The sequence below is a fragment of the Ahaetulla prasina genome, chromosome 8, assembly GCF_028640845.1.
Source record: "Ahaetulla prasina isolate Xishuangbanna chromosome 8, ASM2864084v1, whole genome shotgun sequence".
NCBI lineage: Eukaryota > Metazoa > Chordata > Lepidosauria > Squamata > Colubridae > Ahaetulla > Ahaetulla prasina.
Window position 1 is genome coordinate 48,792,164 of NC_080546.1, and position 26,076 is coordinate 48,818,239.

At 37.5% G+C, this 26,076-nt stretch overlaps 1 protein-coding gene across 3 annotated transcripts in view; it reads left to right on the forward strand.

Annotated features, from left to right (window-relative positions):
- MICU3 (mitochondrial calcium uptake family member 3) overlaps nucleotides 1-26,076 on the forward strand; it is a 69,189-nt gene that overhangs the window by 15,195 nt on the left and 27,918 nt on the right. For all 3 annotated transcript variants that reach the window (XM_058192975.1, XM_058192976.1, XM_058192977.1), the window contains exon 2: nucleotides 21,144-21,297. In XM_058192975.1, the coding sequence (XP_058048958.1) occupies nucleotides 21,144-21,297 (154 nt within the window). The remainder of the gene's footprint in view (nucleotides 1-21,143; nucleotides 21,298-26,076) is intronic.

Consider the following 26,076-nt stretch of genomic DNA (forward strand, 5'->3'; position numbering starts at 1 on the left):
GCAAAATATTTTATAAAAATGAGCAGCAAGATAAGAGAATTTGTCTTTTGGAAGAAGAGATGAGGAAATATAATTTTGTTATTAGAGGAATCTCGGAAGAAAGGAGGATAAATTGAAACAGCGGGTTTTGAAATGGATTAATGATTTGGATACGCAACTTACGTTCACATTAGCAGACCTGGCAAGTGTTTTTAGAATTGGATATAGAAGGCAAAATGGTTCTAACAGGAATGTGCTTGTCAGGTTCGCAAATCTTGGTGATAAGTTGGAAGTTATGGCCAAGTTAAGAGAGCTGGGAGATGCTTTGAAGTTTGAAGGGAAGACTATTCAAGTCTTCCCGGATATATCAAGAGAAGAAAGGGCATGGAGATTTTTTTAAAAACCAATTACAAAAGTTTTGAGAGATAATGGAATTAAATACAATTGGAGGCCACCACAACAATTGAAATTTTTATAAAGGAAGGATGCGTACAATCACCCCAGATATAGATGCATTATTATATTTACGGAGCTTGGACTGATTGAGATGGAGGATTTAATGGAGATAAAAGATCAAATGCTTCAGATGGGTGGAACATACGTGGAAACATCAATCTCAGAAGAAGAAAAAGGGGCTATTGGAGGCAAGACTCTAAAGGGTTAAAGAGGAAAGAAATATCACCTGTGTTGGTTGAACAGAAGAAGAGTCGTGAGGATACAGTAGGAGAAGAAGCAGATAAGAGTCTTGGAAAATATGAAGCTGAATGCAGGTCATCGCTATCTTTTTTTGAGTGATGAATTTAAATAGACAGCCCGAAAGAAGTGCCCGGCATTGGCACGTCCCTCTCCCCATTCTCTTTATAGAGGCGAAACCGATGAGGATGTGGGGAAGAAGATTGTTTGTACTTTATTGTTTGTTTGTTTTGTTTTTTCTGTTTTCTTATTGTTGTTTATATGGTAGTTTAATGTCGGGTGGTGGGGGACACAGAAAGGAAGATGCGGGATAGGATTAAAAATTTATATTTTTAAATGGGAGTTATAAAATAATGTCATGGAATGTGAAGGGTACAGGAATCAGATTAAAAGAAGAAGATTGGAGCTTAAGATTAAAAGGATTTACCAGACATTTTATTTTTACAAGAAACCCATCAGAAATCTGAAGATTCAAATAGAATGTATATAAAAGGTATGCAAATATATGAAAAGCATTTGGAACTTCAAAAGCTAGAGGAGTTGCAACACTGATATCAGATAGGGTGTACTTTGAAAACATAAGGTAATTTTGGATGAAGATGGAAGATATGTAATAATTGTTGGAAATCTTAATGAGGAAAAAGTGACACTTGTTAATTTATATTTACCGAATGAAAAACAAAGAGAATTTCTTGAAAAAATAACAAAATTTTGGAGAATGAAAGTGTAGGGAAAGTAATTGTGGCTGGGGATTTTAATTTAATCAGAGATAAAATAGACAGTACTAATCCCACCCGCTGTGGAGGAGCAAATAAAATGGGGATTTTAAATATGTGGATGCTTCGAAATGGCGTGGTTGATGTGTGGAGAGAGGTTAAAGGAATTGAGAGAGTATACACTTTTTTCTCTAAGATATACAATACATATTCTAGAATTGATTATATTTTTCTTTCTAAAGATTTGTTGAACAATGTGGATAAGGTAGATGTGGGAATTTTTAAAGATTCTGATCATGCAGAAGTTATGGTGGACTTAGATTTTAATTTTGAGAAAAAAAGAAGCTATTGGAGATATGACGAGAAATTGTATAAAAATGAAAAGGATAAAAAATGGATACTTAAAAAATTGGAGGAAAGTTGGAGATTAAATGATAACGGGGAGGTTAAATTTGAAATTGTTTGGGATGCGATGAAAGCGGTGTTTAGAGGGGAGAGTATCAAATTATCAAGTAGGAAATATAAAAATTATAAAATTAAAAATAATGAGAACAATAAAAGTATAAATAGAAACAACAAACATACAACTATATTAAAGCCACTATTAAAAACTCAATTCAGCCTACACACATAATCACAGTTATCAGGAATACATCCCATTCAGTAAAGCTACTGGAAAAGTTCACCATTACCTCTATCCCCCAAAGCACAGTGATCCAGTCAGGACTTCAGGAACTCTCTAAAGGCCAGAAGGATAGGAGCCAATCTTAATTCCAAGGAATGATGTTCCAAAAGACCGGTGGCCTGGCAAGAAAGGCTGCTGGATCCTGTCAGCTGACAGGCTCTGTAACATGATTCTCCTTCCAGATCTGATGGGACAGATAGATATAACTGGGAAGAGGTGATTCCTTAGTTTCAGTCAGGAGTCTTAGGCTGTTTTATAGAGGTATTTTAATTATGTCTTAATTTTTTATTTACTAGAATAGAATAGAATAGAATTTTTATTGGCCAAGTGTGATTGGACACACAAGGAATTTGTCTTGGTGCATATGCTCTCAGTGTACATAAAAAGAAAAGATACCTTAATCAAGGTACAACATTTACAACATAAATGATCGTCATAGGGTACAAAATTAACACTTAATGATACAACACTTAATGATAATCATAGGGTACAAATAAGCAATCAGGAACAATCAATATCAATATAAATCATAAGGATTACCAGCAACAAAGTTACAGTCACAGTCATAAGTGGAAAGAGATAAAATCAGATTAAAGAATTGGAAAATCAATTTTGCTTACTAAAGAAAAAAATTCTTCAGGAGCTTAATATGTTAAGAAATAAAATGATAGAAGAAGATACAGAGTTAGTAAAAAGAAATTTGAGATTTTAAATAGGAATTTTTGAATTTATTTATTAAATTTATATAGCCACCCATCTCCCATATATGAATCTGAATGGCTTTTAAAAATTAAAAATAATGAGAACAATAAAAGTATAAATAGAAACAACAAACATACAACTATATTAAAGCCACTATTAAAAACTCAATTCAGCCTACACACATAATCACAGTTATCAGGAATACATCCCATTCAGTAAAGCTACTGGAAAAGTTCACCATTACCTCTATCCCCCAAAGCACAGTGATCCAGTCAGGACTTCAGGAACTCTCTAAAGGCCAGAAGGATAGGAGCCAATCTTAATTCCAAGGAATGATGTTCCAAAAGACCGGTGGCCTGGCAAGAAAGGCTGCTGGATCCTGTCAGCTGACAGGCTCTGTAACATGATTCTCCTTCCAGATCTGATGGGACAGATAGATATAACTGGGAAGAGGTGATTCCTTAGTTTCAGTCAGGAGTCTTAGGCTGTTTTATAGAGGTATTTTAATTATGTCTTAATTTTTTATTTACTAGAATAGAATAGAATAGAATTTTTATTGGCCAAGTGTGATTGGACACACAAGGAATTTGTCTTGGTGCATATGCTCTCAGTGTACATAAAAAGAAAAGATACCTTAATCAAGGTACAACATTTACAACATAAATGATCGTCATAGGGTACAAAATTAACACTTAATGATACAACACTTAATGATAATCATAGGGTACAAATAAGCAATCAGGAACAATCAATATCAATATAAATCATAAGGATTACCAGCAACAAAGTTACAGTCACAGTCATAAGTGGAAAGAGATTGGTGATGGGAACGATGAAAAGATTAATAGTAGTGCAGATTTAGTCAATAGTTTGACAGTGTTGAGGGAATTATTTGTTTAGCAGTGTGATGGCCTTCGGGGAAAAAACTGTTCTTGTGTCTAGTTGTTCTGGTGTGCAGTGCTCTATAGCGTCGTTTTGAGGTAGGAGTTGAAACAGATTATGTCCAGGATGTGAGGGATCTGTAAATATTTTTACAGCCCTCTTCTTGATTCGTGCAGTATACAGGTCCTCAATGGAAGTCAAGTTGGTAGCAATTGTTTTTTCTGCAGTTCTAATTATCCTCTGAAGTCTGTGTCTTTCTTATTGGATTGCAGAACCAAACCAGACAGTTATAGAGGTGCAAATGACAGACTCAATAATTCCTCTGTACAACTGGATCAGCAGCTCCTTGGGCAGTTTGAGCTTTCTGAGTTGTGCAGAAAGAACATTCTTTGTTGTCCTTTTTGATGATGTTTTCAGATGATAGAACCTAGAAATTTGAAGGTTTCTACTGTTGATACTGTGTTGTCTAGTATTGTGAGAGTTGGAAAAATGGAAGGGTTTCTCCTACAGTCTACCACCATTTCTACGGTTTTGAGTGTGTTCAGTTCCAGATTGTTTCGGTCGCACCACAAGGCTAGTCGTTCGACCTCTCGTCTATATGCAGATTCGTCATTGTCTCAAATGAGACCAATCACTGTTGTGTCATCTGCGAACTTCAGTAGTTTAACTGATGGATCGTTGGAGATGCAGTCATTGGTGTACATAGAGAAGAGAAGTGGGGAGAGCACACAGCCTTGGGGGGCTCCTGTGCTAATTGTACAGGTATCTGATGTGATCCTGCTTAGCTTCACCTGCTGCTTCCTGTTTGTTAGCAAGCTTGTGATCCACTTACAAGTCTGTTCAGGTACCTGTAGCTGGTTTAGCTTAGTTAGAAGAGTGTCTGGAATGATGGTATTGAATGCTGAACTAGCTTCTAACTCTAGCTTCTTAAGCTAGAGTTAAGAATTTATTGTTGCTTATAAATCACTTATAGACACATTTCTCGTACTAGTCTGAGACCACATTCTACTGGCTTATCTATAGATAGTGAGAAGTTCCAATTAGTTCTGGCTTCCTATTGAATTTGATTTTGTATGTGGTAAGAGTTTCTTATGGTATTATATCTTCTGCATAGAAATTCATAGTGTTTTGAACTCGTCCTCCCAGAAGGATGTAATGTGGGCCTTGCTGCAAACTTTAAATGCTTTTTTCCTGGCACCTGACCATAATTTTTACTCACAGTTAGATAAATACTATTTTTAAAACAAATATTTTAAGAATTTGCCAACTGCAAATTACATTTGCTGGATAGATTGTTTTTTATTTTTTTTTAAAACTGTCTATTTGGAAAGAAGTATCAAAGCTGGATTTGGGTTAGTTTACATCCAGGGCAGCTGTGTCAGTGGAGTCAGAAGTGTTTTTATTTTATAAACATCAATATGAACATCTAAGCTATAAGAGGTAATATGCGCTTCATATTACTTTATGATTCTTACAATAAATATTTTCCAAAATGTACATTATATATGTACTGTTTATAAATATTAAGCTATTTTGTTTGCTTAAAGAGCTGAATTGACAATTGTAGGTATATTCATATTAAATAAAGTTATATCAACTCTAGATAATCTTAAGCATCCTCACTGTGAGATGAAAGGCCACTATCTTCCTCTGCATGGTTACATGTGTTTGTCCTAAACTAATCAGTGTGGAGTGCTACCTTAATCATCTTGAGAAAAGACTGAATTTTTCTCATCTTAAAAGAAGATTGAATTCTACAGATGATAAATTATTACCCAATTTGTAATAGACTACATGATAAATATAGACTACATTTATCTGGTGAAATGAACTGTGATCCATGAAAGTTTTTATAGCAAGAAATCATCCTTGCTATAAAATACCACAAATGGTGTTTAAACTACCGTAAGTGGATATATGGATTATGCTATCAATCCTCATTCAGTGTTCTCTAATTCTGTTAGAAAATAGATATTAAAATGATGCATTCTGATGAAACAAAGAAGTACCAATACAGAAGAGATTCCAAGTCTAATTTCTTTGTGTAAATGATAAGAGATATAATACATAAAGACAGAACAGTGAATAAACAATAAAAAGAAAGTAATATATTTATTCTAGCATTTGTATTCCTTACATGCAAAATTAACAGGTGATTCATACTTTGTGTGAAGACATGATTTATCTACCTATGATTTATTGAATAAATTTACAGACTATGAAATATTTATATAACACATTAGTGAAAAACAAGCAAACCACCTTGTGGCTAAAGCAATAAATGCGGCAAGATTATTTAATATTGGGAAGACTATACAAGCATCATGCTAAGACAGCTACTTTTCCTGGGAAACATTAATATCTATCCGGGCATTGTGTGATTGTAAATGCTTGATAATGTACTAAAGCAAACAAATATTCATTTTTAATTAGTCTACTTTTTAAAAATAAAAATACTTCCGAATGGTTAGCATTTTAAGAATGAAATATACTGTATAAAATCTGACTCATGGATAAGAGGACAAGTAATACCCCCAATATTTTGGTTATTGAGCTATAGTAATGCTTGAGGGGCATGAGTTCAATGAAATATAATTTTCAGGATTATACATATACAGTATATGAAATAATTTCTGGATATATAAAAATTATATACTGTAGTTAAGAAAGATCAAGTATCAGGACTATTACTATTTTCTATTCCAACATTTGTTAAGTACCTTTTTTCTGTTTGGGGATTTTCCCACACTAAAATGTGATGTTTAACCTCTTGGCCACCCAGCATGCAAACAAAATTATATCACTTTTATCTACTTGGGAGCATGCTGTGATAGCCTGAGGCCAGGCAAAGTGAAACTTTTCAAACTACTTTCTCTGCTTTATATAGAATATATTTATTTCAAACTTATCTTATATAAAGGAATGTGAAAATTGCTTGGAAATCCTTTTAAAACATCCTCTGATAAAAGTTGTAAAAACTTGGCTTGAAGGTTGATGATTCCATATGAAATTTTGGGAAGAATATGCTTTAATTTACTATAATTTTTAATGGAAAATTCAATTGGATCATCACAGTTAAATTGTAATCCTGTGTCCATATCACTTTGAGTTAATGGCAGCTGGTACCTATTTTTATTATCTCATAGAAATAAGTTTCTGAATGTACTGTTTTCCCTGTGGAAGTAATGTATATTAAATTAGAATGTAATGCTTAGATTACTGATAATGGATATTATTGTTGAATTACATCTCTTACCCACTCATGGCATCAGTTTCCATACAGTAGATCTTTTATCTAGTGTTTAGTTCTTTCACCGTGGGAAAATCACTTTTTTTCCCTTTAGAGTGAACCTTTTGAATCAATGACCTTAAGGAAACATGAAACCAATTCTTGGCAATGAACCATTTGTTTCTTCTTTTTTAATCCAGGAAGGAAGGTGATGTCATGCTTACCAGAGTTTAAATTCATCTGAGAACTTGATTTAGAGTTAAGGAATTCTCAGCAATATTATAATTATGAATGGAATATGAATACGTTTTAGTCACATTATATACATTGGTACATCATTTTTTTCTGAAAAGAAATAGTAACTTCTTTATCCAATAGATGAATCACATGCATATCAACTACATTACCACTTTAGAAGAAACATATGTCTATAAAAGTGAGAAAAAGATATCTCTCCCATTCTTGGGGTGTTTTGTCACCCACAGATTTTTTTAAAAAAAACACCATGGATTAAAAGAATGTTCCTAAATTTAAAAATATGTGTATAGACATAAACACATTCTACCAAATTGAGGAAAGGAAGGGATACTATTTAAGTGATCAGATTTTACAATTATAAAATTATATTCTGTTTCTCTAACTAGTAAGCATATCTGCTGCTGATTAGATTGGACAAGTATATTATTATATTGTAATCTTGTTAATATGTTAAACATTGCAAGATTCATTCATGGTTTTTTAACAAACATTTTAACAATTTACATATTTATTCTGCACATATCCCATATTTTTTGCAATTGTTATATTATACAAATGAGGTAAAGAAATAGCTAAATTACTAAATTCTAGGTTTCATATTTTTCATTATTCAACACGAGCAAGTAGCATCCTTATCTGTTTAATATAACATGGAGGAAGTGAAATTATACATTATACAAGTAAATACATTTGTTTACCTTGATAGGATGTTTATAAACACATGTGAATGCTGATAGACAGGAAGTGAGTACTGTGTGGGTAATGGTGGCCTTTATATATAATAAAGAAATACATATCCCAAGTGAAGTAACCAAGAAGCTCAGAAGAGTTAACAAATGTGCCTTTGTTCCAGAAGAAAAGAAAACTGATCACCGTGTACTTCTCCAGAAAAGAAAAAAGCATATGGGTAGAAACAAGAGGAGCGTGTGTGCCTGTGCGTGCATGTGTATGTATAGTCTCCCAGTAATAAAAAGCCAAGTAAGATTACTTACATCATAAGCATGCAATATATTTGTTCTTTGAAAAGAACACTTTGCATACTGCACAAGTATTGGGAAGATCTAAGAACTGATTTTGACCAACTACAAACTTTTGGTGCTCATGCCAAGGATTTCCTGTTGAGTAGGGGGGTTGCACTATTATTTAATGATCTATGTTCTAAATAATGTTGCTTACTCTGTAAAGGAATAACATGAATGTATGTAACAATTAAAGGGATGCGGTGGCTCAGTGGCTAAGACGTTGAGTGTGTCGATCAAAAGGTTGGCAGTTCAGCGGTTTGAATCCTAGTGCCGCATAACAGGATGAGCTCCCATTACTTGTCCCAGCTTCTGCCAACCTAGCAGTTCAAAAGCACGTAAAAATGCAAGTGGAAAAATAGGGACCACCTTTGGTGGAAAGGTAACAGCATTCTGTGCGCCTTTGGCATTGAGTCATGCCGGCCACATGACCACGATGACGTCTTTGGACAGTGCTGGCTCTTCAGCTTTGAAACGGAGATGAGCACCGCCCCCTAGAGTCAGGAACGACTAGCACATATGTGTAAGGGGAACCTTTACTGTTACCTTTTATGTACCAATATCCCAACTATAATTTTGCAATTGCCCTGATAGGTACACATCTTCACTGATAGGTACCTGCTGTACGTCTAATTTTGAAGACTACAAACTTCTGAATAAGAATATATAGGCAAATATTTATATTTATGAGGCAATATAATTTTTAAAATGTTACTGACCATTACTGTATTATTGTAACACCATAAACGTACAAATATAATGAAAAATGAGAAAGAATTAGTGTGTTATTGTTTCCAATGCGCTATTCCTCAAAATGCTCTGTATTGGTGCCTTTTACCAAAGTACTAAAAATATATTTCTTGCTTATCCTTGTTGAAAGGAAAGGAAAAAAAGAAACAGAAGGAAAGCAGCAAAAGCAGATGAAGAGAAAAACCTCAGAAGAGTGCTAAAATTTCAGCATTTTTATCCTTTTAAGCAAATATATAATTCAATCTTTTGCTTTGCTTTCTAATCTTTAAACCTATAAATATGGGGCTATAATCTCAGAAATGAAAAGCTGTTTGCAAATATACCAAGCTTAACTGTTGACAGTAACTCTGTTGGCTGAACATTTAAACAAGCTGAATATGTTCTATGTTAGAATTTTTTTAAAAAATTGAAAACTGATGTGTGCTCATTTAGCTATATTGTATGAAGTATATAAGTTCTCTGTACCTCATATTAATGACCCTTGCTTGTGCTTTTATATATTCTTTGGTTTATTTTCTATTTGTCATTTGGTGCATTTCTATAGCCCCTTTCAGCGTTTTTATAATTGTGGACAGCTAACACCCAATAATTATTCCCACTGAAGTAAATATATAATTTGTTCCATTGGAAGTTTGTTTTTTAAATATAAAATAAGATGATCGATAGAATAGGTACTGCCACAGAGAGATCTGCCTACTTGGTCTTATCCAGGGACAAAATAAATTGATACATGCTTTTACATGAAAACAGAATGCTATGTTTAAAACTTTTTTTAAGTTTTAGTAGGCATATTTTTCACTGTATTTGAAATCAAACCATGCATAATAATGTTACATTTATAGAAATTCAAATAAAACCTATTTTGCATGAAAATGATCTTGATAATTCCTGATATGATAGCTATATAAATCTTTTCTGAAAGATACTGAAAATAATTTTTTGGTTATGAAAGGATCATCATACTACATTGTGTAAATATGCCTCTCTGGAGTGGTGCCCTTAAATGGCTAATTACATGAAGAACATGTACTGGCGGACGACTTCCGGTGTCCGGTGGCAACGGACGTCTGGAAGGCTTCTCCTGCCTCCAGTGTCCGAATCCGGCCGCCGCCGAGGCCCTTAGGGGCCAGGTGTTCCGAAAAGGACACCTGCCGCACGGACGGCTCGCCAGGGGTCTCCCAGCCGATATACAGGACTGGGGGGACCGATGCTGGCGCGTCCTAGGCTCGGCGGGGTTCGGAGGCCACAGGCCGCGGCCATTACTTTGGTCGTCGCCTGGGCCGCTGTGCCGTGACACCGGGCTTTGGATTTATAATTGCAGCAGCCTGGTGGTGAACAGGAGCGGAGAAGAATTGAGGAATGAAGAAGGAAGGATATCGGCAAATGTGGTGGAGTACTCCGGAGTGCGGGGGTTTTCTCCCCTGCGACTGGAAGGAGTACGAATCACTTTGGAGAGAGGAGAACTTAAAATAACAAGATTACCGGTTTTGTGGAGCTCTGGAGAAGAGGTGATGGAGAAATTTAGGAGGGAGGGTTTGAGGCCCCCTCCTCTGAGGAACAATGGTGGCGTCCAGCTTCCGCCTTCACTATGAGAATCTTGATGACATCACTTCCTTCGGCTTCCTGGTTGACTAACTGTACTCTGGACTCGTTGCTCCTGTGAGTGCCCCTGGTGGATCCGGAGGAAATTATAAGGATACTGTGCTTGCCTGAGGATTTTAAAAATTTTTTTTTAAATGGCAAAGGTCAGAGACCAACTGCTGGAGAAATGGAGAATTCTGGAAAAGTTATCTAATATGGACAAGAAACTGGATGAAATAAGAGCAGAAATTGTGACTATCCAAAAGGATTTTAAAGGATACTCAACAAGTCTCAGCAGAAAATAAGCAGAAAGTGGAAGGTCTGGAGGGTGAGATGCGGGCAGTGCAGAAAAGAGGAGGCGACAAGCAATGCTGTGCTTGGACTACAGATGGATAAAATGTCTTATTTCCTTAGGTTTCAAAATTTGGAAGAAGTGAACCAAGAAGACTTGAGAGATGTTGTGACTAAACTGTTGGGAGAATTTCTTGTGAGAGGTGTTGATATTATGAATTGGGATGTGGATCGAGTTTATAGAGTTAATTCACAATATGCACGCACGCATGCAGTTCCTAGAGAGGTTCATGTCAAATTTGTGAAAAGAGGCGAGAGATGAAATTCTTAGAAAACATAGGAGTGGGGCACTGACTTATAGGGGCAGGGAGATAGCCATTCTGAGGCAGATTCCCAGACAGGTACGTGAAATGAGAAAGAAATATTATTTTTATCAAGCAAATTGTACCAGAAGGAGTGGGCTTCAGATGGCTGATGCCAGAGGATTGATGATTTTCCGGGAGGGCATTACGAAAAAATTAGTACAATTGCGGAGGCTGCGGCCTCGTGGAGGAACACAAAGCCCTCCTGGATTTAGATGACCCAGGAATTGAAGAAGGGAGGTTATAGACCATGGGCGGAGGCGGCTGCCGCTGTTGCGCCCTGGAGTTGGGTCAGGCTGAACCCAGAGTTCTGAGATCCAAAACTAGGAAGTGACAAAGATATTTGGTATTGTGTTGGTTTTCCTTATTCTCTTTCGTATGATATTCTGATTATTCTTGACCCTTCCTTATTGTGTAAGATTGAAACTTAGCTACTTCGTATCACCTGCTTGCCATATGGCTGTTGTATGTGTTTAAAATTTTGAGTAAAATTCTTATCATGTATAAGAAAAATGAAAATTTACCATACCTGATATGTATTTGCATAAATTTTTTTTGACCAATAAAAACTTTTTATAATAATAAAAAAAAAAAAAAAGAACATGTACTGTTCCATATATTATACTTCTTCAGCTTGGATTAAGACACAGCTAAAAATTAAGAAAAAAATGTTCCAAATTGATATTACCGCCCAATTCAAATGTTCTTTTCAAATGTTCTCAATGTCCTGTGGTCTAGAGGAATAGAATATCTTGAGTAGAAGACAGTAGGAACTAGAAACAAACCTTTTATTTCCTTCTTTTACATTGTAGGCTCGGGGTGTCGAACTCAAGGCCCAAGGGCCGGATCCCACCTGCGGGGTGTTTAGATTTGGTCCTGGAAACAGCGAAGGAACAGCCCATGGTGCCTCTTGTCAGCAAAAATGGAGCTTGCAAGGGTTGCAGGAGACCATCGCAGCTGACAATGGGGGTGTGGGTGGCCCTCCCGAGCTCTGTTTTTGCTGGCAGAGAGTTGCAGGATGCTGTCAAAATGGAAAATGGAGCTTGGGAGCCTGTTTTTGCTGACAGAGCGCTTGGGCCACGACAGGCACCTCCAACACAAGTGAAGTTGAGCTGGCCATGCCCCCCCACCCCCGAGGTCAAACCCAATCCTGATATGGCCCTCAATGAAATCATGTTTGACACTCCTGTTGTAGGCTATCAATCATGTGGAGTCATGTATGATCCATGTTGATGTAATCTGCTCTTATGTACAACAACCTCCTCAAAAATGCAGAGAAGATTTTTAAACAATTCTTTAAACATTCCCTTAGCAAAAAAATGGAAATACAGTAGGACTTTTTATCAGAATGCCGAATAAATAGCCACAAAACGGAATTAAACACAGAAGCATTCAAACATATGAACATATTCAGCAGGAAACTGATATAACCTGTTTTACATTTATAAAAATTATCAGTTAATCTGTTCAAAACAAGGCATTTCATTGGTGCTGGTGACCTCTAATAGCACCATAGGAAAGGAAAACTTTCTGAATGAGAAAGATATAGCAGGAGAAAACATTAGAAAAACTAATCAACTGTTTTTACAAATCAAGTTAGACCAAATATAAATTTGATTCAGGTCAGCTTCTTTCATTTATATAATAAAAGATATGAACCAGCAACTAAACATTAAAGTTGAAAAACCATATATATACAATATGCTACAGAGAGACCCCAGAACATCAATTTTCATTTAAAACGCAGAGAGAAATTGACAAAAAACCAATGCCCAGAATACCATTATCTAAAAGCTACAAATTCCTATTGGTAGGATTTAACAACATTTATTAGTTCTACCTTAGTTCTGTTATTCCACATCTGAGCACATATACTTGATGTGGGGGAAAATAGGAAAAAAACCCTTTTCTGAATGATAGGTACCTTTTAAAACAAGTAGATTGTAGGGAATCCCTCTCTACATATCTAGAGAACTATAGTTCATCAAAATGAGACAAAATAATTGATCTTGTTTCTTTTAGAAACAAAACATTGAATATAAGATCTGCTATAGAAAATATATGGTAGGCACAAATGCCATTGTACATGGGCGGAGGCGGCTGCCGCTGTTGCGCCCTGGAGTTGGGTCAGGCTGAACCCAGAGTTCTGAGATCCAAAACTAGGAAGTGACAAAGATATTTGGTATTGTGTTGGTTTTCCTTATTCTCTTTCGTATGATATTCTGATTATTCTTGACCCTTCCTTATTGTGTAAGATTGAAACTTAGCTACTCAGATCACCTGCTTGCCATATGGCTGTTGTATGTGTTTAAAATTTTGAGTAAAATTCTTATCATGTATAAGAAAAATGAAAATTTACCATACCTGATATGTATTTGCATAAATTTTTTTTGACCAATAAAAACTTTTTATAATAATAAAAAAAAAAAAAAAGAACATGTACTGTTCCATATATTATACTTCTTCAGCTTGGATTAAGACACAGCTAAAAATTAAGGAAAAAATGTTCCAAATTGATATTACCGCCTAATTCAAATGTTCTTTTCAAATGTTCTCAATGTCCTGTGGTCTAGAGGAATAGAATATCTTGAGTAGAAGACAGTAGGAACTAGAAACAAACCTTTTATTTCCTTCTTTTACATTGTAGGCTCGGGGTGTCGAACTCAAGGCCCAAGGGCCGGATCCCACCTGCGGGGTGCTTAGATTTGGTCCTGGAAACAGCGAAGGAACAGCCCATGGTGCCTCTTGTCAGCAAAAATGGAGCTTGCAAGGGTTGCAGGAGACCATCGCAGCTGACAATGGGGGTGTGGGTGGCCCTCCCGAGCTCTGTTTTTGCTGGCAGAGAGTTGCAGGATGCTGTCAAAATGGAAAATGGAGCTTGGGAGCCTGTTTTTGCTGACAGAGCGCTTGGGCCACCACAGGCGCCTCCAACACAAGTGAAGTTGAGCTGGCCATGCCCCCCCCACCCCCGAGGTCAAACCCAATCCTGATATGGCCCTCAATGAAATCATGTTTGACACTCCTGTTGTAGGCTATCAATCATGTGGAGTCATGTATGATCCATGTTGATGTAATCTGCTCTTATGTACAACAACCTCCTCAAAAAATGCAGAGAAGATTTTTAAACAATTCTTTAAACATTCCCTTAGCAAAAAAATGGAAATACAGTAGGACTTTTTATCAGAATGCCAAATAAATAGCCACAAAACGGAATTAAACACAGAAGCATTCAAACATATGAACATATTCAGCAGGAAACTGATATAACCTGTTTTACATTTATAAAAATTATCAGTTAATCTGTTCAAAACAAGGCATTTCATTGGTGCTGGTGATCTCTAATAGCACCATAGGAAAGGGAAACTTTCTGAATGAGAAAGATATAGCAGGAGAAAACATTAGAAAAACTAATCAACTGTTTTTACAAATCAAGTTAGACCAAATATAAATTTGATTCAGGTCAGCTTCTTTCATTTATATAATAAAAGATATGAACCAGCAACTAAACATTAAAGTTGAAAAACCATATATATATACAATATGCTACAGAGAGACCCCAGAACATCAATTTTCATTTAAAACGCAGAGAGAAATTGACAAAAAACCAATGCCCAGAATACCATTATCTAAAAGCTACAAATTCCTATTGGTAGGATTTAACAACATTTATTAGTTCTACCTTAGTTCTGTTATTCCACATCTGAGCACATATACTTGATGTGGGGGAAAATAGGAAAAAAACCCTTTTCTGAATGATAGGTACCTTTTAAAACAAGTAGATTGTAGGGAATCCCTCTCTACATATCTAGAGAACTATAGAGACAAAATGAGAAAATGAGACAAAATAATTGATCTTGTTTCTTTTAGAAACAAAACATTGAATATAAGATCTGCTATAGAAAATATATGGTAGGCACAAATGCCATTGTACACCTTTCCCTTGTACACCTCATTATGGCCAACTCATGAACACTGCTTTGTGCACTATGGCAGAAAGAAATGCCTGGTAAATAGATAAGCAATAAGCACTTAGACTTATATACTGCTTCACAATGCTTTACAACCCTCTCTAAGCGGTTTACAGAGTCAGTATATTGCCTCCAACAATCCGGGTCCTCATTTTACTGACCTCAGAAGGATGGAAGGCTGAGATAACCTCGAGCCAGTGAGAACTGAACTGTTGGCAGTCAGGAGAATTAGCCTGAAATATTACAGTCTAACCACTGCGCCACCATGACTCACTGAGAAGAAGAAAATGATTTTACTGTGGAGTTCTTGGTGCTCTGTGAGTTCGTTTGTTTGTTTGCAGACATTTCATTCCCCAACTACATAACATCATCGAGTCTACTAGATGTACACTAAATGATGTTAACTAGTTGGTTTAATGAAATGACTACAAGCTAACAACCAAGCTCATGGAGCACCTAGGACTCCACAATTCAAACAATTCTATTCTATTGGACATGATATCATTTCACATAAAGGTGTTTTGCTTTCTTGAATTGGCACCTGTATCCACCTTTAACTTATCGAGCATCCTCTTCAGGGCCAACAACACCAAGCAGCTACAAGCTGTACTGCATTGCCAACCACGATATGAGACTGAGAGAAACAAGTAGTAGCAGGCATACTGTTTTCCAGTGTGGAATTTCAGTTTTTTCCTTCCACTTAACTTTTTGACACATATTTGCCCTTCCTTTATGCTGGAGAATCTGCCTTTGCTCACTTTCTGTGTTTCTCTTATTTTATTTTAACTGCAATTATCTTTCAGCTTTGCCATTTTGAGAACACTGTTTTGAGGAGAACTGTTGCAATAGCAGTAAAGTTTTTCATATATAAGTATGTCTTTGAAAATAAAGGGCAGCATATAATTCATAAATCCATTTGATAGACTTTTTAAGAAAACATATTTGTCATTTCATTTGCCTTTTATTAAAATGCTAAGTCAGATGGAAAATATTATCTTATGATACAATAGATTCACTGATTTCTAAAATCTGCAATGCAATAATAAATTTAATAGGTGTAAATTCTGTAGCTAATGAGCTGCAGAGAAATACACTGATTGTGTATATGGCATTTGTCTTTTGTTTAAAATAATCCCAAAGTTTGTTCTTTGTGTCATCCACAAGGAAATTGCTTTCAGTAATTTCTTTCCCCTGGATGTCTAATACAAAAGTAGTATAATATCAGGCTCTAGCTGATTCCCAGACAGGGGACAAGAATCAATATGCTTAGTGAAAACGAGAGAAGAGAAATGAGCCTTCACAGGTAATTAATGCTAGCCTTTCATTGAGCATCTGTTGATAGCCATGAGATGAACACATGGCATAACAATTGTAAACAGGGTTCCACTGCAGTTGCCTCTTGTGGAAAAGCTTGCTTTGGTAACTAAACCTTTTATCTGTAACAAGGAGATGAGATTAATAAGCTGAGGAAAGAACTGGAAAGCAACTAAGAAATGGCAGTATTTCTTTTAATCAGACATTTGTAAATAGTTTTGAAATGTATAAGTCAAGGGAATAAGCATTGCAGCTATAGCCCAGTTACTGTCCCTGAGTTTTTTGGTGTTCTCACAAATATTCTTTCAACCATATTTGGAAGCTATGTAATTTGCCCATTTTCATGTGATTTAGGCAAGCGAAAACTACAAGTCCAGCAAAAACAAGATTCCAATCACCTGTAGTATTGCTACTTTTATTTTAAAAGGACTAGCAATACTACAGGTGATTGGAATCTTTAAGGTAGTACTTGCTTAATGGCCATTTATTCAGTGATTGTTCGAAGTTAAGGCAGCAATGAATGAAAGGATTTAGGACTGATCACCAAGTTATGGCTATTGCAGCTCCATGGTCACATGATCAAAATCCAGGTGCTTGGCAGCCTCCCTGTATTTACAATTTCAGGGGCACCTCATCTGTCCCCACCCATCAATCTGCTTCCCATTTTTGCCCCCCTGCAGTCCATGGCCCCTGCCCCTATTTGACTTTTGCGGTCTTCTTGCTCTTGCTGCTGATCAACTATGCCCAGCCTGGCCCCGTATAACGCAGCTGATGGCCACATGGACCCTCTTCCCCAGATCAAACATAGTAATTTTCTCACAAGACCTGGAGAAAATGCCTTTACATGGCCAGAAGCTGCCTTGTGAATGCCCATGTTGGGCATGCCTTATCAGCAACAGAAGCAAGACAGTAATTAGAATAGAATAGAATAGAATAGAATAGAATAGAATAGAATAGAATAGAATAGAATAGAATAGAATAGAATACTTTATTGGCCAAGTGTGATTGGACACACAAGGGATTTGTCTTGGTGCATATGCTCTCTGTGTACATACAAGAAAATATACTGTTGTGACCCAGGCCCAAGTAGGAAATTACTTTATTCACAGCATCGTTCAATTCAAATTAAAACCAATTCCTCCCAACACAAATTCCTCAGTCCTATCGCAAACCTTGGTCCAATTAGGCAAACTGCCAGAAGTCACAAAAATAAATGCAAGATGTAGACGAAGCAGAAGACGAAGCTACCAACGTTGTTTTCCGGCAAAGCCCAAATGCTGTTGCTGATCTGTTTTAAGCCTTATGGGAGGGGCCAATCATCTCTTGGCTCTACTCCCGAGTTGTCCTTTTTGCTTGAGCTGCTCTTGCCTTCTGGCAACTCTTCTCATGCATGCATTAGGAACAGGCTCCTCCTGTTCCTCTGCCTCACTGCTATCAGTCTCTGGAGGCTCTGGAGTCCGTACCTGGCCCCACCTCAGCCTCATCGCTGTCCGACTCCATTGCCAGCTCCACAGGCTGCTGGCGGACCACAACAGATACATTCTGGAGTGGTGGAATCCAGGACAGCAAAGATGTTGGAGTGTAGGCTGACGACGGTATTTAGGACTGAGCTTGGGCATCTGTGGCTTCCTAGTTCCTTCCTAGTGTGGCTTTGCACCATACATTGCTGAGCCAGGCTGGGGTGTCCTAGGGTAGCTACAGCTTCATACGATGCCATACTGCTGGATTGGGATGTTGCTTTGCAGAGATGCTGTGGCTTCAAACCACATTGCTGAATCTGGCTGGGGCTTCCCAACGTAGCTGTAATTGGTGGGCTGCTGGGCCAGGGTGCAATGGCTGGAGGAGTGGCTGTGACTTCATGCTCAGCTGTGGCTCAGGGGCTTCTTTTTTTTTTTTGTCACAACAGTATACACAAACAATTGTCATAGATAAAACAACATGTATTGAAGAAAATATATAAGTAAAAATATGCATCAATAATATTAATTTGATATAATGAAGGGAACAATAGGACAGGAACGGTAGGCACTATTGTGCTCTTATGCACGCCCCTTATAGTCCTCTTAGGAATGGGGTGAAGTCAATAGTAGACAGTTTTTGGTTAAAGATTTTGGGATTTTGAGTAGAGACTATGGAGTCAGGTAGTGAGTTCCAAGCATTAACAACTCTGTTACAGAAGTCATATTTTCTGCAATCAAGTTTGAAGCGGTTGACATTTAGCTTGAATCTATTTTTTGCTGTTGTAATATTGCGATTGAAGCTGAAGTAGTCTTTTATAGGAAGGATATTGCTATAGATGATTTTGTGTCATGTCGGAGTCGACGGAGTTGTAAATTTTCTAATCCCAGGATTTCAAGTCTGTTGGTATAAGGTATTTTGTTGTTTTCAGAGGAGTGAAGAACTCTTCTAGTGAAATATTTCTGGACTCGTTCTATTGTATTTATGTCAGAGATGAGGTATGGGTTCCAGACGGATGAGCTGTATTCAATAGGTCTGGCAAATGTTTTGTATGCTCTGGTTAGTAGTGTAGAGTTTTTAGAAAAGAAGCTGCGTAGAATTAGGTTTACAACTCTTAGGGCCTTTTTTGCTATGTAGTTGCAGTGGGCTTTGGCATTAAGGTCATTTGATATGAGAACTCCAAGATCTTTGACAGGGTGGGGGTCGTCAGTTAGGTAATGCCCATTAAGTTTGTACTTGATGTTAGGGTTCTTTTTTCCAATATGTAAGACTGAGCATTTGCTGGTTGAGATTTGGAGTTGCCAAGTTTTAGACCAATCGGAAATTAATTAATTAAATTAATTAATTAAATTAAAATTAAATTAATTTTATTTTTATTTTTTTATTTAATTTTATTAAAATAAAATTTAATAAAATTTAAATAAAATTTAAATAAAATATAAATATAAATATGAAGATATGATCGTGAATAAACAAGTTGATGTAAAGAAGTTTCCTTTAAATAGTTTGGATGAAATGTCAGAATTTGTGTTACAGGAGGCTGTCTCCCGAACCGAAAAAATTTACAGGCTTAATGCTTTTCAAGAATTCTCTCTTTGGATTGATGGAATATATGGTAGTAATTTGTGGATTTTTGAACATAAGGAACTGTTAGGCAATATTGTGACTGACTTTTCAAAAGGAGTAATGAAGGAAAGACAGAGACTAATGCATCAAAAAAAATGGCAAGAGACAAAAGTATTATCCTTTGAATTATTAACAGACAAAAATATTACTGTCCCTGAAAGACAATATGTGAGGAAGATCTGGAAGAAATGGGTTGATTATATGTTTTATATCTATCATAAAAGACTAGGTATTTGGATTTATACTGGATTTTGACGAGGAAGGACTAAATTTGAATAGCTACTGTAATTCTTGGTATTGAAATTTTATAATGTGTTGTATTGTATTTTGAATAGAATATTTTTGAAAGAGTTTATGTAAGAAAGACCTGGGGGAAAAATTATATGGTTATAGAACCTATAAGGGAGATATTCTTTGAATTGGATTGGATTTTTATGCTTTAGTTGGTTTTAAATACTTTAGGATTAATTTGTTTTATTGATTTACGTATTTTGTTACTCTTGTTAATTTTTTTATTTTTTTTTTCTTGAAGGATTTTGGTTATGTTAGGAGGAAGTCAGAGCTAGAGAGGGAAAATTGGTATAATAGTTTTGGGGGAAAATCTTAGCATATGTTTGTTTTATTTTTAACTATACCTTGTGCTTCATCCGGGAAGTCAGGGGGGAGGGGGGAGGGATTAGTGAAGGGAGGGGGGTTGAGGGGAAAGGGGGGGATTTTTTTTTGTAAAACGTTTTGAATAATAAAAAAATTTAAATAAAATTTAAATAATTTAATAAAATTTAAATAAAATTAAAATTAAATAAAATTTATTTATTAAATAAAATTTAATAAAATTAAAATAAAATTTAATTAAATTAAAATTTAATCGGAAATTAAATTAAATTCTTGCAACCTTTATATTCCATGGGTGGATGGAGGAAGAAGAGGTTTAAAATCTAAACTAAAATCTTATTCAAATTCAATCAGTTTGCTTTATATAAATGATTTTCAGTTTTTTTAAAAACTACTGAGGGTTAACTTGATAAAAAATCACTGCAAGACACACGTTTTTAATTTCATTTGATGGGGATATATTTTCATGAAAGTTTTTGAGGTTTGCCGCTAATTACAAAGATATTTTAATCAGATAATCTCCAAAAGTAAGAACAGAAACTGGACCCTTACTGACTCTTACCCATTACCTCACCAGTGCTTTTGTCTTCTCTGGGATCTCATTACATGCTGTATCAGGTGTGATTTTCATTGTGTTTCATAAAAATCTTTGAATCTGAATAATTTGGGCACAGTTTGTTTCAGACCAAGATGAATTCATAACAGCCTTGTGCGATGGAAGTTCTTTCTTTTAAAAGCAGCTTTGCTAAGTAGTCATTTTATAGTAAAAAAAAAACACCATTAATTTTTCCTACTTGACTTCTTTGAAAAATGTAACCCATAATATTATCCCAATAGCTAACCTATCCTTGTTTTTACAATAAAACAGAATAGCTGTGATGATTACCATATAGGGATAAAGAATTTAAAATATGAAAAGAGGTTAAAAAAAATAAAGGAAAAGTAACAATTTAATGTTTCAAACAGTTTTAGAAACAATAATTGGAATAACTAATCACTTTTCAATTGTTTGCTGAAGGTCACAGAAAACAAACCAGATCATGAAGATTTAGAGCTTTATGCAACTTCCCGGGAACGGCGGTTTCTAACATTTGCCAGTTTAAAATTTGAAGGGCAGCTATTTATGACACCATATGATTTCATCCAGTCTGTTTCAAGTGATGAACCAAGACGTAAGTAGTAAATTTTTTAAAAATTGCATTATTCTTGCTGTAGTGAATCCTCATAATTAAAGCTTCCTTATTTGGTGGATGCACAGTTCAGATCTTCTATATTTTTGCGGTTATGTATTTAATAAGTAGATGCTGTGATTGGTTGAATTCCAGTGGTGGGTTGCTACTGGTTCGCCCCAGATCAGGTGAACCAGTAGTGGCAGCGGCAGGAGGCTCTGCCCACCCACCTAGACACATGCACAGAAGTGTTGCGCGCGCAAGCGCACATGTACCCCTGAGCGAACCGGTAGCGACGGGTTTTGAAATCCGCCCCTGCTGAATTCATAGGATATGTTAGGATCTTACATTTTTTAGTAATTATCAATTTTTGCTCATGGAGCTCAAATGCATTATATACGTTTCTTATCTTGCAAGCTTGTACATTAGAAATTTTTAATACCCTATGTTGAAAATTAAGATTCCATTAAGTACAATGATATATCTCAAAGACAACTCGAAAAGCTGATTTCTAAAATATTATATAAAAAGGAAAGGAAGGTAACACTAGATATCTATGGGGATTCTCAATCATCTAGGTCATAGTTGTCCCAAAGGTACTTTTTCAAGTCCAGCTGTCTCTTGAAAAAGCACCCTTGGGTAACCCTAGATATATTTTCAAAACTATCACATCTTTTCAGAAATTGCAATACCTTTCAATAGGAAAAACAAATATAGCTCGGAAGTGGTGTAGATTCAGTCAGCAGCACAAGCTTGGGGACTGATGCAGCTGACTGCAGATAGGTTTGTGCTCACATGCAATTTAAATCTATTTAGAAATAGAGTCAATAGTGTTCCATTGCTCTAATAAAGACAATTGTGGCAAGTTAAAAATTCAGAATGTTTATTAACATAAACTCTGAAGAAGACCAAGTTGGTCATTTTTCTATATAGGAAAAGAAAGAAAATAAATTCAAGAATAAATAGGTTTAAAACCTACTGTATCTTGGTCTGGGAGCCAAAATATCTGAAAAACGGCCTTTTGTTTTCAAATTTGCAGCAATCCAACCAGCACATAAGTAAACAATTCAGCAGGATTCATTTATATAAGAAACTTCTTTATATACAATACCATACAGCAGAAGCCAGAACCAGAACTCAGAATCCAGAAGTACAGGACCAATATAAACACAGAAGCTATAGGATCTTAGAAGCAGTCATATATATACAGATCAGTGAACCTAAGCCACGCCCAGGCTCCTAGCCATCTGGCTCACCAAACAGTCCCCATTGGCTGATCTGGTACCAATGTCTATTCCAATTCATGAACCCTTATATACTGACATTTTGTGTATATTTGAAGTTAGGGAAGCAAGAATAGCAGCAAAATGAACAGCAAGTGAATAGCTGCAGTCTAAATCCAAGGCTGCAATAATTATTCGAAATTACAGGTAGCTCTTATTTAGCAACTGCCTTTTAGTAACCATTCACAGTCACACCGGTAATGAAAAAGTAACTTTGTGACCAATCCTCACATTTAGGACTTCCATAGAACTGTAAAGCAAAGGAAAACTGAAGTAAGATCATGTGGAGTCATGGTTTCATTTAGTGACTGCTTCTCCACATAATGAACAAATTATCAACCCCAATTGTGGTTGTTGAATGAAGGCTACTTTCCGAACTTTAGAGTCATGCTCAAGCCCATTCTCAGGAACTTCCTTCTACCGATCCAGATTGGATCCTGGAACATTATCCTGGGATATGTATATTTGCTTTCATTCAGAAGGCTATCTATATGGAGTTTAAAATCCCAGGAGAGGTGCTAATTAGTTTTTAAACAACTTAGGGCCCCAAATGTAAGATTTAATTAACTTTAATCAATATAGCTATAACTAAAGGGCATATTCTTATTTTTAAGGCTAATCATATTAACATTTATGAAAATATATTTATGAATGGAGGCGAATATATGTGTCCCAGGATAATATTGTAGAATCCAATCTGGGTCGGTCCAATCTGATTTACTACCAGTTTATCAAGTACTTAGGAGGTGAAGGCTTGGCAGCACAAGCAAACAACAGCCAACAACTTAATAGCCAACCATCAACACCCCAATCAACATGTAAAAACCCACATACAACAGGTACCATATACTGTATTTTTCCGAGTATAAGACACACTTCCCGCCCCCAAAAGAGGCTGAAAATTTGGGTACATCTTATACTCCGAATGTAGCCCTGCCTACCCGCCTGCCCCAACCTTCAGCCTCCATGTGTCCTCTTTCTTGCTGCAGAGATTGCCACTGAAAATGGCTCAGCCATTTTCGGCACCACAGGTTGCGTTTTCAGCCTCCAGATGCTCTGTTTGAGAGCCCTTCTAGGCTGTGGGAATCACCAAAGTACATCGCTGCCAATCGCCGTCCGAAAACGTGATGCGTTTGGAGGCTGAAAATCAGGGGTGAAATGCTACCGGATCGGACCGGATCGGGCGAGTAGGTAGCGAAGACTGGGGCTGGTTCACCGAACCGGGAGCAATGGCTGGCTGGCCATGCCCCCGAACCAATCCACGGCCCGCGGTCCTGCCATGCTTGCCTGCCTTCCACGCTGCCTTCCCGGTGTCCCAGTGTCCAGCTTGCGAAGGCAGGCAAGCTGAAGCCCATGTGGAAGACAGGCAAGCAAGGCAGGGCTTCAGGGAGAAAAATGCTGGAATAAATACACCAATTCCTGTGGCACAAGCCATGCTGCCCTGCCCACCCCCACCCCCACTGCTTTGCCACTCTATCTCTTCCTCCTTGCCAGCCAATCTCCCCACACACTTGGCTGACACTTCCACACCTCCAAACACTTCCTTTCCTTCCCCTTCCCCACAATGTCCCCACACCCGGTCAACATCTGGTTCTGCAGTAAGGCAGCCGCGGGAATCGCCAACCCATTGGCAGGCGGGAGGGGAGCTGCACTTACGAGAAGGGGGATGGTCCCCTCTTCTTTATGGGGCTTGACTTTGCCAGAGTTTCTCTGTCCACTCTTAACACTGCCGACACTGCTGCTGGTGGGAGACTGGCTGGACACAGCCGAATGAGGCTTGCTCATTCCTGCCACAATTAATAGAAAGTGCCTAGGATTCAGGCTACGATCAGGAACGCAATGGCATTAGCCCGGATCTGCCTCATTGCAGGACCTCCGGGCTGCCTGGGAGCTCCAAGTCAGCTGAAAAAAGCTTCAGTTCTTGGGGAGAATAGAAAAAAGAGCGAGAGAGCGAGAGAGTGATGGGGAAACGGCGACACCAGATTCTCTCTCCCTCCTTCTCTTCTTTGGCTGGCTCAAACAGCCAAAGTCACAGCTGTTTCTTGGCGTTCTTGTCTCCCGGCTTAGTCCCGCAGAGCAAAAAGAGAGTGAGAGAGACCAAAGAAGACCGAGATATCAAGGGCTGCGTGGGAAGGAGCTAGCAGCTCAATCCCTTCCCCGAAGCCCTGCTATGCTTGCCTGAAAATCGGGTGTTGCCATTTCCCCATCACTCTCCTGCTCTCTCTCTCTCTTTTCTCATCTGACTGTAGCCTGGATCCTAGGCCCTTTCCATTACTTGTGGCAGGACAGCAAACCTTATTCGGCTGCGTCCAACTGGTCTCCCAGCAGCAGCAGCAGTGTTGGCGGCGTTAAGAGTGGGCAGAGAAGCAACCAGCGAGTGACAGGATGCAGGGCTAGCAAGTGGAGGCGGGGAGAGGCTTCCTGGGCAGTTGGAATGTGGGGCAGTTGGCTCAGTTGGCTGCCGTCCCCACCAAAATGACAGTCCTGGCGCAGCGGGGCTGACAAGAGAGAGAGAAGAAAGAAAGGAAGAGAAAAAAAGAGAGAGAGGGAGAAGAAAGAAAGAGAAAGAAAGGAAGGGAGAGAGAGAGAAAGAGAAGAAAGAAAGAGTGATGTGAGTGACATCATGTTGGCTCCGCCCACCCAGTCACATGCCCACCAAGCCACGCCCACCAAGCCATGCCCCCAGAACCGGTGGCAAAAAAAATAGATTTCACCCCTGCTGAAAATGCAACGCACGATGCCCAAAGTGGCTACCCAGAACAGCTCCTGCCTTCTCTTACCCCTTCTGTGCTTTGCCTGCTTTAGTCACTGGACCAATGATCAGCTGTGCTTTTAAAGCTGTTTTTTAGCCTCAATGAGGCACTGATGAGTGAAGCAATATTCTGCGCTTCATCTGCTGTTCTCATTGCTGCTCCCTCCGGTGATCAGCTGTGCTTTAGAAGCTGCATTTCAGCCCCAATCAAGCACGCACTCTCAAAACCAGTGAACTAATGTGCTAAAGCTGACCAAGCTAAGGAGGCAAGCCAGATGAATACCTGGTAGGCAGAATTTTTTTTTGCTCCCCAAAAACTAAGGTGTGTCTTATACTCCGAAAAATACGGTAAATACCACACACAGATATCTCAAGTATGCACTCTGCTAGAGAGAAGTTCCCTAAAGATGGGCTCCAGCATGAGTCCAAAAGCTCGAAAAACAAAACTTCTGGTCCCAGTGATCCCAATTATTGTGTGCAAATTTCAGAAAGAAAAGATAATCCAGTTACAGTCAGGTGAACTATTTTTAAAATATCTTATGTAAAGCACTGCTTACAGTTACTGTGTCATGGAATTCATGTTGGTACTATTACCAACATTAAAAATACTAAGGTCTTCTAAAATTGCACATCTAGTTTTACAAACTAAAACTTGACATGGCTTGAGTCCTAGAATAGAATAGAATAGAATAGAATAGAATAGAATAGAATAGAATAGAATAGAATAGAATAGAATAGAATAGAATA